This window comes from Anolis sagrei, chromosome 1, assembly GCF_037176765.1.
Source record: "Anolis sagrei isolate rAnoSag1 chromosome 1, rAnoSag1.mat, whole genome shotgun sequence".
Classification (NCBI taxonomy): domain Eukaryota; kingdom Metazoa; phylum Chordata; class Lepidosauria; order Squamata; family Dactyloidae; genus Anolis; species Anolis sagrei.
The window spans coordinates 195,060,347-195,073,436 of NC_090021.1; the positions used below are offsets into that span (position 1 = coordinate 195,060,347).

Sequence of the window (13,090 nt, forward strand, 5' to 3'; positions counted from 1 at the left end):
TTTGTTTGCCCTGAGTAAGAACTTCAAGAACTCTTCCCAGTGGTTGATACACTAGAGTTCAGGGTTATCAAAATCTGTTTTAAAAATTCCTTAGTTTATGAACTACTTTGATTCAGTAGTTTTTCCCCCATGGAACTAACCCTTCCTTCCTTCCTTCCTTCTCCTTCCTCCCTCCCTCCCTTCCCTTCCCTTCCTTCTTTTCCTTCCTCCCCCTCTTCCTTCCTTCCTTCCTTCCTTCCTTCCTTCCTTCCTTCCTTCCTTCCTTCCTCCTTTCCTTTCTTCCTTCCTTCCCCCCTCTTTTCCTTCCTTCTCCTTCCGCCCTCCCTTCCTCCCCCTCTTGCTTCTTTCTTTCCTTCTTTCCTTCTTTCCTTCTTTCCTTCTTTCCTTCCTTCATCCTCCTTCCTTCCTTTTCTTCCTCCTTTTCTTCTTCCCTCCCTTATTCCTCCCTCCCTCCCTATTTACAACATTTATATGCCACCCATCTCACCCTGAAGGGTCTCAGAGCGGCTTACAAGTAATATGTAAATACAATATATTATATTATGACCATAGCACAATATTAGTATTACATATTACTATATTGTACTATAACAGTGTACTGTAATATTATTAGTAATATTAAATGTAATATAAAATATATAGTTATAATATATTATTAGTATTATACTGTATTCTATTATAACATTATACAGTAAATATTATATGTATATAAAATATATATTATATTATATTATATTATTAGTACAGTGAAGGAGACTTTGGGTTACATTTCAGGGGAGTGGGAGAGAACAGGAGCACATCCAAGGTCTACAATCCCAGCAACAGGGAGGTGCTGCTTCCACATCAACACCTGTTTGGACAAGAATGAAGGTAAAAGGGAGAGAGCGATGTAAATAGCATAGGTCACTCTAAGGCAGACTGGGAATAATACAATTGGTTTGTAAATATGTAAGAGGTCGTCAGTGACGCAGAGGAATAAAATTGGATAATTACATAATTGCATACATTTTGGAAACATGGGTGTGCGTCCATTGAGATAGGAGCTTTAATAATACTACAAACTTGTTTCAGGCTTTAGAGTATTTAAAGCTCTTCATATACATTATATTGGTCATTATCACAATATTACAAGGATGGCCATTGCTATCCTCTGTTAGAAAACGGCAGAGAAATAAGTGTCTTGCCCTCAGAGGTCCTTTTTATATTGTATGTCACAACCTTCCAATCCCACCTGTTACACAGGCAAGGCAACAACAACCACCTAGCATTTTGCTACTGCCTTTCTGTTCAGGCATCTAAGAGCCCTTCCACACAGCCTTATATTCCTGAATATCAAGACAGAAAATCCCACAATTTCTGCTTTGAACTGGGTTATCTGAGTCCACATTGCCATATAGCCCAGTTTGAAGCAGAAAATGTGCGATTTTATTCAGCTGTGTGGAAGGGGCCTTGGTTGGCAATAATTTTCCAACAAAAACAGCAGGAGAGAATTTCTAGAACGCATCTCCACTGTAGAAGTGACACTACTTGTGACTGCTAGGGCTCAGTGATATGGAATCACGAGAGCTGTAGTTTTACAAGATCTTTAGCCTTCTATGCCAAAGAGTGCTGCACCCTTTAACAGAGAAGGCTTGCAAAACCACAACTCCCATGATTCCACAGCATTGAGGTTTGACAGTTTTAAAAAGGTAAATGTTTCTCCTTATAATTAAATCTAGTAGTGTCTGACTCTGGGAGGTAGTGTTCATCTTCATTCTAAGCTGAAGAGCTGGCATTGTCCGTAGACGCCTCCAAGGTCATGTGGCCGGCATAACTGCATGGCGTGCCATTACCTTCCCGCCGAAGTGGTACCTATTGATCTACTCACGTTTGCATGTTTTCGAACTGCTAGGTTGGCAGAAGCTGGGCCTAACAGTGGGGTTTACCCCACTCCCCAGATTCAAACCGCCAACCTTTTACCTTGACAGTCAACGTGGTGTAAAAATGCATTATATTCTACAATGTAGGTGCATCCCTGTGGATTCATGTTATAGTGTGTTGGAGCCTCCATAGTCAAGTCAGTTAAAAATTACAGGTTGCTCCACATCTAAAATGTGTAGATCCAAGTTTGCCTAGACTGAACCATCAGAAAGCAAAGGTGTTACTATCTCAGGCCCCATCTGCACTGTAATGTAATCTGAAACTTCATTATATGGTCGGTGACAGCTGATCTAATGCAGATCAATGCAGCGAGAGAGACATGATGGCCATGTATAAATATGTGAGGGGAAGTCATATAGCATTGTTTTCTGCTGACCTGGAAACTAGGATTTGAAGCAATGGGTTCATATTACAGGAAAAGGAGATTCCACCTGATCATGAGGAATAAATTCCTGACTGTGAGAGCTGTTCAGCAGTGGAACTCTCTGCCCTGGACTGTGCTGGAGGCTTCTTCTTTGCAGAGTCTGGACAGCTATCTGTCAGGGTGCTTTGATTACGTTTTTCTGCTTCTTGGCAGAATGGGGTTGGACTCAATGGCATGTGAGATCTCTTCCAACTCAGTGTTCCCTCGCTACTTCACGGTTCGCTTTTAGCGGACTCACTGTTTTGTGGATTTTTGAAAATATTAATATAAATTATAAAATATTTACGTCCAGTGGAGACCAGGGACCTTGGAAGTGTGGCAGCCTGAGGCATGGCAGGGAAGGTCTGCCTCCCTGGCCTGCTGTTGCCTGCATGGCTCTGGAGGCTCTGCAGGGGTCTGTGGAGGCCAGGGAGGCAGGCACGCGCCCTTGGGATGGGATGGGAGACGGGTAAGGAAGTGCAGGTGTATGTGTATATATATATATATATATATATATATATATATATATATAAAAATATAAAATCTATATAAATAAAAATGTAATGTTTGTTTGTGGAATTAACATAACTCAAAAACCACTGGAGAAATTGACACCAAATTTGGACACAATACACATATTAGGCCAATGAGTGACCATAATTCATAGAAACACTGAAAAACACAGTGGAAGGGATGTTAAAAGCCAAAAAAGCAAAAAGATGCTACAGCACAAGTGCATAAACGACTTCCCCTGGGCAAACAAAACACACAATAGCATATCCACACTCTCTTCCGGACTACTGCTCCCAGCATCCCCTAGACCAGGCCCTTTAGGAGAGGAGGATGATCCAAATGCACTACTTCCAAGCTGCAAGCTTTCTTCTCCTTAGATGTCTTTGAGAGCATCCCAGTCCCTGCATATTTCCAATTTCCTATCCCTATTCCTGGACTGCAACTCACAGCAATCCTCCAGATAGATAAGATAGATAGATTAGATCAGTGGTTCTCAACCTGTGGGTCCCCAGATGTTTTGGCCTTTAACTCCCAGAAATCCTAACAGCTGGTGAACTGGCTGGGATTTCTGAGAGTTGTAGGCCAAAACACCTGGGGAACCACAGGTTGGGAACCACTGGATTAGATGGAGATAGGTAGGTAGGTAGATTGATCAGGAGGACTGCTGGGAGTTGCAGTCCAAGAATAGGTAGAGAAGGAAGAAAGGGGAGAAAGAGGAAGGGAAAGCAAAAGTGGGGGGGGGGGGAGGAAGGGAAGAGGAAGAGAAGGAAGGAGAGAAGGAAAGAGAAAAAAAAGGGAAGGAAGGCAGGAGGGAGGGAGGGAAGGAATGAGAGAAAAAAAGGAGCGAAAGAAGAAAGTTGGCCACAGCAATGCGTGGCGAGAACAGCTTGTAATGTGTAAATATTAAAATTAATGTGACGTCCCTACTTTGCGGATTTTCACTTATTGCGGGGGTCCTGAAACGGAACCCCCGCAATAAGTGAGGGAACACTGTATATGATTCTAATTAATTTTTTTTTGTCGTGTCAGGAGCAACCTGAGAAACTGCAAGTCGCTTCTGTTGTGAGAGAATTGGCTGTCTGCAAGGACATTGCCCAGGGAATGCCCGGATGTCTGTTTTATCATCCTTGTGGGAGGCTTCTCTCATGTCCCCGCATGAGGAGCTGGAGCTGATAGAGGGAGCTCATCCGTCTCTCCCCGGATTCAAACCTGTGACCTGTCGGTCTTCAGTCCTGCCGGCACAGGGGTTTAACCCACTGCGCCACCGGGGGCTCCTTCTAATTAATTAATCTGCATTATGTGAGCCTACAGCAGGCATGGACAAACTTTGGCTCTCCAGCTGTTAGGAATGGTGGGAGTTGAAATCCAAAACACCTGAAGGGTCAAAGTTTGCCCATACCTGCCCTACAGGAACCATCTAATGCACTTTCAAGATGAGGCCTCAGCCACCCATGGGGATCATTTGGGAAATGTTGATAAATCAGGCCTGGAAAAACTTTGGGTTTGGATTTGGTTTTGAACTTCCACCATTCCTAACAGCCTTGTCGTTTTGCATTGCACTGATTTCTTTTCTTTCTTTTTTTGCATGACATGATAGGGGGTTGGACTGGATGACCCTTGTGGCCTCGGTCAGCTCTGTGTGAAAGAGAGAGAAAGATGTCTTCCTCGAGTTGGGTGCTGCCCGATTCTCCGGCGGGGAAAGAAGGCAGAGGCTGAAGTGGGACCGAAGGGGGGTTGCAAAGTGCAGAAGGAGGTGCACATACCTCATGCTAGTTCCGGGGCCGGCGGGTATAAAGCGCTTTATGCAATGCCTGGAGGCTGGGAGTAGTGTCGCGGGGAGGCGATGCCTCAGCTCAAGAGCAGCGCGCCTTTCTCCTCCAAGTAGCGGGACCCAGAGGAAGAGGAGGAGGAGGAGGAAGAGAGAAAGAAGAGAGAGAAAAAAGAGAAAAGAGAAAGAGAGGAGAAGCGCTTCCCGGGCAGCAGCAGCAGCAGCAGCATCAGCCCGGCAGCCCCGATGGGAGCCCCGGGCCCTGAGTGGAGAGTGCTCCTCTTCCTCGCCGCTTGCCTCTTCTGGCCAGCCCAGGGCCAAGGTAAGAGAAGCTTCCCCCACCCCCTCAAGGGACACGCTTTGGACTCAGTACAGAGCTCTTCTCCCACTTTCAGGACCGGGGAAAGGGTGGGAAAGTTTCCTCGACAGTCCGCTTTCAAGCTGGAGAGCCAGGCGCAACAGGTTCCCTTCCTTGCGGGTCTTCTTTCCCATATGGATGTAGTTTGATGCCATTTGAACTGCCTTGGATCACTGGCAGGGGGTTGTTTTTTTTGACAAGGTCTCTGCCAAAGGGTGCTCCAGGTGCCCCGCCAAGCTACATCTCCAAGACTTCACAGCATAGAGGCAAAGTGGGATCAAACTGCATTCATTCTGCAGTGTAGATACAACCAGGCACTCTCTTTATGGAGGGGAGTTCAAACTGAGCTCAAATTCTGCGGCCAAAGGAGCCTTGAGGAAAAAGTGGATTGGGAAGGGAAGGGAAATAGGTTCACTTACATACAAACACATATGTTATGCTACCTATCATCTATATCAAAATATGAAACATTTTCTGTTGCTTTCTTAGGCTATCCCTCATTGCCCAATGATGATGATGATCCTCCAAGTCTAGTGTCTTGGTGGTGGGTTCATAGGTGGTAGTGGATCCCTATTCTTGGGAGTTGCTGTGAGTTTTCTGGGCTATGTGGCCATGTTCCAGAAGCATTCTCTCCTGATGTTTCGCTCAGATCTATGGCAGGCATCCCCAGAGGCATCCATACCTAAAACTCTAAAACCAGGACAGTAAATATGCTGTGAGTTTTCAGAGCTGTCTGGCCATGTTCCAGAAGCATTCTCTTCTGATATTTCGCCCAGATCTATGGCAGGCATCCCCAGAGGCATCCACACCTAAAACTCTAAAACCAGGACAGTAAATATGCTGTGAGTTTTCAGAGCTGTCCGGCCATGTTCCAGAAGCATTCTCTTTTGATATTTCGCCCAGATCTATGACAGGCATCCCCAGAGGCACCCACATCTAAAACTCTAAAATCAGGACAGTAAATAAAGAGCAACACTCAAAAAGCAGGGGAATTCTAGATAAGAATCAGTCAGGGCCAGCTAACACCCCCCAACAAAGGAACCCCTCCCAGGTAGCAGCCAGCCAGGCTTTGAAGCTGCGTGGCTATTGAGTGCTAATCAAGGTGGCCAATTGCAACATTCACACTTGTCTCAAGTAGACAGAAGTTCTTTCTCCCACCCCGAACATTCCACACACACACATATATATATAAATCTCACTTGCCTAGTTTCCAACAGACCTCACAACCTCTGAGGATGCCTCCCATAGATGTAGGTGAAATGTCAGGAGAGAATGCTTCTGGAACATGGCCATATAGCCCAGAAAACTCACAGCAACCCAGTGATTCTGGCCATCAAAGCCTTCAACAACACAGTTTCTGTTAGAGCAATGTGTGTGTGTAATGTGAAATTTTCAAATAGTAGTTTAAAGATCTCGAGGGAGAGGTGAGGTGTCTGAATTAACCCTCTCGCCACACGCTCTGACAGTTTCTGTTAATATTTCCAGTGTGGTGCGTACTTTGAAAGTAGTTGTTATACTCCAGAAACTTTGTTTTTGTGGCTGCCACAAATTATGTTGAATCGGTTGAGTCTCGATTGAAAAGCTAAAGCAAAATGTGCTACAGGATGTCTCACAACAACAAAGTTTTTGCAGTTTAAAGAACCTTTTCAGTGTTTTTATGATAGAACCAGTTAGGAAATGACATTTCTAACCCAGGAACAAAAATCATGTTATGTTATCAATCAGTTTTGTACGCAAAGGGATCTGATACCGCCTTTGAGAGTGAGAGGAAGAAGTCGGTAGCATAAACCTTTCAAAGTGATGCCACTAGCTTCTTATTCTCACTCCATGCATGTGATGCAGTAGATATAGTAATACAAAAGGGTATGTTCTCAGCTTCTTTTTCTCACTCCATACATGGAATTTACAAGCTTAAAGTCTCCAAAAGCTGACACTACCAACTTCATTCTTTCACCAAATGCATGTAATGATGATTTAAGTTTCTGAAAGCCTAGGTTAGGAATTTCTTCCTCTCCATACATGCAACAAAGGGCCCTTCCAGACAAACCCTATATCCCAGGATCTGATCCCAGGTTTTCTGCTTTAAACTGGATTATATGAGTCCACATTGCCAGATAATCTGGGATAAACAGAAAACCTGGAATCAGATCCTGGGTTATACGGCCTGTCTGGAAGGGCCCAAAGAAGACCTCTGTGCCACCAACTTCTTTTTCTCATTGTGTATAATGAAGAAATATTTAGGATAAAGGTAAAGGTTTTCCCCTGACATTAAATCCAGTCATGTCCGACTCTGGGAGTTGGTGCTCATATCCATTTCAAAGCCGAAGAGCCGGTGTTGTCAGTAGACACCTCCAAGGTCATGTGGCCAGCAGGACTGCATAGAGTACCATTACTTTGACACCAGAGCAGTATCTATTGATCTACTCACATTTGCATGTTTTCGAACTGCTAAGTTGGCAGAAGCTGGGGCTAACAGTGTGAGCTCATCCTGCTCCTCAGATATGAACCTGTGACCTTTTGGTCAGCAAGTTCAGCAGCTCAGCGGTTTAACCCACTGTGCAACTGGGGGCTCCTGAAATCTTTAATTCCCCCAAATGTAGGCTACCAACTTCTTCCTCTCACTCCATGCATGTGATGAAGATGACTTAAATCTGGAAAATCCTATGCTACCAAATTCTTTCTCTCACTCCATGTATGAAGGATAAGTATCCATAAGCGTATGCGTCCAACTTCTTTCACTCCATATGTGTTATAAAAAACCCCGCCCCTTAAATCTTAGGAAATCATATGAAGTAAACTGCTTTCATTCCATACATGTGATGGAGAAGAACTTAAATCTAGGAAATTGTATGCAAGATCTCTTTGCATATTGATAATTCAGACTAAAGGAGCTTCCGGTGGCACAGCAGGTTAAGCCACTGAGCTGCCGAACTTGCTGACCAAGAGGTTGGCAGTTTGAATCTGGGGAGCGTGGTGAGCTCCCGCTGTTAGTCCCAGCTTCTGCCAAACTAGCAGTTCAAAAACATGCAGATGAGAATAGATCAATAGGTATTGCCTTGGCAGGAAGATAACGGCACTCCATGAAGTCATGCTGGCTACATGATCTTGGAGGTGTCTATGGACAACACCAGCTCTTCGTCTTAGAAATGGAGATGAGCACTAATCCCCAGAGTCTAACACTACTAGACTTAATGTTGGGGAAAACCTTTAGTCTTAATCCAGACTAAATATCTGGCTGCAGCTTTGAATGCAATTTGTGCTGTCGGGAAAACAACTGCAGTGCCTCCGCTTTTATTTTTGGCCTCCAGTTTTCTGGGCTGGCTCAATCTGAGGCAACTTCAGGTACCTTTGGAATGGCTCTTCCTTGACTTTTCTCTTTGGTGATGCACAGGCTAATTCCCATTACCATTGTGGGGTGGGGGTGTCTCCCACAAGCAAAGGGCCCAGAGCCAATCTGTGACTGTCTCCATAGAGAAGTGTGGGGTGCTTTTGTGAAGAACTCCCCCACCCCTCCCAAAGTTACATGGAGTATGCATGCCATGGGCGTCCACACACATCTATAGAGAAGGAGAGAAGGCAACGTGTGCATACGTGCGCATTACACGCAATGCTCGCTCTGTGTGTTTTGAAGCACGAAGCAAGACGTTTTGTCTTGAGCACAATAAGCTTCCCCCGGCTGAGTCTCAGACACTTGGAAAGTGGGAAGAGAGAACTTTTTTCCCCTGTGTGAGCTTTGCTGTTGCGAGGCAACGGAGGAGAGCATGTGACTGGCAGCCTGTGGAGCTCCAGGCCTTCCTCCCGCTTTGCCTCCTAATCTAGTGATTGAGGAGGAAGGATGGAGGAGCCCCGACTCCCCTTGCTTTTGCCAGACCATTGCACCTTCTGCCACCCTTAACTTACCCAAACAACACATATTTACCCTACAATGAGTGGGAAAAGCCAATTGGTGGGCTAGGCTCACTGTCCTCTTCTCATTTCCTAGGGTGCAAATCTAGGTCTGAAAAGTGGGAGGGAGGGAGGCAAGGATGTGTGTGTTGTGTGGGTGCATTCAAATGGTTAATCTGCTTTCTTTGCTCAACTCTTAGCATAAGCTCCTTAGAAGGAATCAAGTAAGTAATTATACAGCAACGGCTGCTAACAGCACCCTCTTTTCGGAGCAGGGAAGTAGTTAGGCAGATACCTGATGAACACCAGGAGCTCCAGCTGAGAAGGTCAAAATGGGCAGGACGTTAATCCCGTCACAATTATTATTTTCATTAATGTCTGAAGCAAAGTATGGGCATGTCTTGAGTTTTCAAATCCTTCATCCCCGACAGTAGGCATGTTTGCACTCTCAGAAAAAAAAAACTATTTTGAAGAACTGGGAAAATCATATTTTAGGGGCTATAAGTAATTCTCTTAAGGTGTGGGAATTCTCAGGTATTTCTCAAGTTCTGTCTTTCCTGAGGAAACACCATAGAGGTGCATTCCAGGAGGCTAGTTACAGTAATATGTTTCCGCAAATACAATGGCCTTTCAGAAACAAAGATTAAGATTTATTGTGGCTGGGCTTTCATGGCTTGAGCCAACTTTGTGTATAGCATACATTGTTGTCCTTAATGGGTGGCTTAATTTCTGACAAACAAATTGTAAGGTGAAACCTCTCACAGGATTTTTATGTGTGTGTGTGGTAAAATTTGTTCATAGGGGATTTGCCATTGTCTTCCTCTTGATACTTACTCAAGGACTCCAGTGGGTTTCCATGGCTAAAAGAGAATTCAAACCACATACATCTGAAATTTCACAGATGAAAACCAAAATGCTTGTGGACAAGGAACTTCAAAATATGATCAAGTTGACAGCTGTTTGGTTTTGCTTGAGCCCATAGGGAAGGGTAAGGTACCATCCTCTCCTCTCCACCTGAACATGAGGAATAACTTTGTAACGGTGAGAGCTGTTCAGTCGTGGAACTCTCTGCCCTGGAGTGTGGTGGAGGCTTCTTCTTTGGAGACTTTTAAGCAGAGGCTGGATGGCCATCTGTCAGGGGTGCTTTGAATGCAATTTTCCTTCTTCTTAGCAGAGGGTTGGCCTGGATGGCCCACAATGTCTCTTCCAACTGTACGAGTCTATGGTTGTGTTTCTCATCCTGGGAGTGCAACCTATGTTTGCACTTCAAACTCAGTTTGGATCAACTGAAATACGAGGTGTATTTTTAAAGTAAGGTCCGTTTTGTTGTAGACACTAGTAGTTCGCGCGCATACTGCAACGAGCGCGTGCAGGAACAACTGTGCTCAGTTTCCGCTCTGTAGCTAACCTGTACGGTTCTGTTCTGTACTTTAAAAATTTTTAAGACTATCAACTCACCCTCCGCATGTGAGGTTTGCTCAGTGATACGGTTTTTGTCAGCAAGGAACCTGCCTGCTGCAGAAATTCATCGACAGATTTGTGAAGTGTACGGTGATACTGTTATGAGTGAAAGCAAAGTGCGTAAGTGGGTACGACAATTTAAAGATGGCCGTGGTCGCCCTTCTTTGATTACAGTGAACTCTTGGTTATCGGAGGAGGTGCCAAGTTTTTATGAAAAGGGTATTTTAAAATTGTTTCAGAGGTATGATAAGTGTTTGAACAAACTTGGCAACTATGTCGAAAAATAGAGTGAAGTATGTACTTTCTGAAAATAATTTTACTTTTTTGAAATAAACTTTCGTTGTGTACTTATGTTCAAGCGGACCTTACTTAAAAAATACGCTTCGTACATTGAGAACAAAGGAGGAAAGTGGAAGGAGGAGAGAGAACCTGGGACACATTAAAAGTAGCACAAAACATGAGCCAGCAGAGCATTAGTTGGAAGTGTACCTGCAAAGTGGGACAGTTGGAGGCCATGGAATTCCTGAGTGCTTGTCCATATTGGCTTGCCATATTCAGTCCATACAATATGCAGTAATGTTATTAAATGCAATGTATAGTTGTAGTTGTGATTTTTTTCCCCCTTTTGCCCAGGGATGGGCAACTTAAGGAGGTCCAAGAGGGCAATGTTGTGCTCCATAGGTAAAGGTTAAGGTTTCCCCTGACATTAAGTTTAGTTGTGTCCGACTCTGGGGGTTGGAGCTCATCTCCATTTCTAAGCCAAAGAGCCGGCATTATCCGTAGACACCCACAAGGTGATGTGGCCAGCATGACTGCATAGAGTACCATTACCTTCCCACAGAAGTGGTACATATTGATCTCACATTTGCATGTTTTTGGACTGCTAGGTTGGCAGAAGCTGCCCTAACAGTGAGAGCTCACCCCATTCCCCGGATTCGAATTGCCAACCTTTCAGTCATTAAGTTCAGCACCTCAGTGGTTTAACCCACTCCATAGAGTGACAAAAATAAAAGAAACAATCATATGCAGAAACCACTGCCTCTCTGCTTCTGGTTTTAAAGAATAGGCATTTTTAAAAAAATGAAAAATAGCGCAGGGCTGGGATGAGCCTGCAGCTTGGTTAAAAGATGAGTCGTCATTTTCCCAGGCTTCCATGGGAATTTATTCACCCTTCCCTTTTTTGCCAGAAGGAAGGCAAGGGCTGTAGAAATAGCCCTGGGGGCTGGGTTTAGTCCCAGATGGACACTTGGCCACCTTTGCTTGGATTGTGTGGCCACGGAGACCTCGTTTCAAACTCTTACTCAATTCCAAATTGCACTGGTAAACTTTGGGAATGTCTATTTCTCCTAACTTAATCCACTTCATAGAGTGATTGCAGGGATACAGTGAGAGAAGACTGCATATGACACCTTGCACTCTTTGGAAGGATTAAGAAACACAATTGTAGAGAGGCTGACTGCCATTCACTTTGGAAACCAAATCCCTAGATATGTAGAAGTATGCAAATTTGTACATTAAGTTTTTTTTAAATGAAAACATTTCAGATAAAGACCCTGATGGAGACCCTGGTGGTGCAATGGGTTAAACCCTTATGCCAGCAGGACTGGTCAGTGGTCAAATCTGGAGAGAGCACGTTGAGTTCCCTCTGTCAGCTCCAGCTCCCCATGCAGGGACATGAGAGAAATCTCCCACAAGGATGGTAAAACAGACATCCGGGCATTCCCTGGGCAATGTCCTTGCAGACAGCCAATTCTCTCACACCAGAAATGATTTGCAGTCTCTCAAGTTACTCCTGATATGAAATAAACCCCTCTGGAAAGTGAAGAATTTTGAAGTGTCAGTTGAGGGGCATAAATGTGTGTGTGGGTGTGAGAGAGAGAGAGAGAGAGAGAGAAGGGAAAAGGACTGGAGGATTGCGAGGAAAAGGGAATCAACTTGCTCAAGTTTTTTATAAGTTGCTCCAGATGTCATTGTAAAGAGGCTAGCGTGATAATGGCAGTCACAGCATGGTGGGAAATCTCTTTAATTGCAGTGTGCTAATTTAATATTTATAGAGGAATAGGATAATCATGACATTACCTACACCATCTGGGAATAGACTAGTATTAGCTGACAAATTCTAGTTCAGTGATTTTGTGCTGCAGCTTCCTTTTGAAGTATTTTCTGTCCAATTATTGAGACTTGGAGGCCAGTAATGTTGTATTCTACCTGGGATATTTAAATGTTATTTGACCAAGAGCCTGAAATTCTTAACAAAGTTGTTTCTGATGCTGGGTTTATTGACCATATAGTCTCTGTCTACAAATAGATCTGCTTCTCTTCAGTAGTTACCTGAAGATCTTTCTGACAGGTGATGGCATATTGCGGATAGTGAAAAGAAAAAAGAAAAAAAGAAAAAAAAGAGGTTCCCATGGAACTAAAAAGACTGGTATCCACTAATTTTAGTGATGCACATGTATCTAAATACTAAGAAGCTCAATATTTTGGATAGTGACATTAGGAGAATGGCCACATGAGTGATCCATAGTAGCTATACTGTAATAAGGCTGTGAAATAATTTATCTACATCAATGGTTCCCAGCCTTTGGTCCTCCAGATATCTTGGACTTCAACTCCCAGAAATTTCAGTCATCTTACAAGCTGTTAGGAATTGTGGGAGTTGAAGTCCAGAACACCTGGAGGGTCAAAGGTTGAGAATCACTGAATTCTACATAGAAAATCATGGAGTTGGAAGAGATCCGTCAGACTCTTGCCATGCAGAACACACAATCTAAGCACTCCT

The 13,090-nt window shown here is 44.1% G+C and overlaps 1 protein-coding gene across 7 annotated transcripts in view; it reads left to right on the plus strand.

Annotated features, from left to right (window-relative positions):
• The first annotated feature begins 4,783 nt into the window (after positions 1-4,783).
• Positions 4,784-13,090, plus strand: part of LRP2 (LDL receptor related protein 2) — a 172,318-nt gene continuing 164,011 nt past the window's right edge. For 5 of the 7 annotated variants that reach the window (XM_067471724.1, XM_067471726.1, XM_067471728.1 and 2 more), the window contains exon 1: positions 4,784-4,926. In XM_067471724.1, coding sequence (XP_067327825.1) covers positions 4,851-4,926 — 76 coding nt within the window. In that variant the 5' untranslated portion in view covers positions 4,784-4,850. The remainder of the gene's footprint in view (positions 4,927-13,090) is intronic. The other 2 variants (XM_067471743.1, XM_067471739.1) reach the window with 1 other exon arrangement.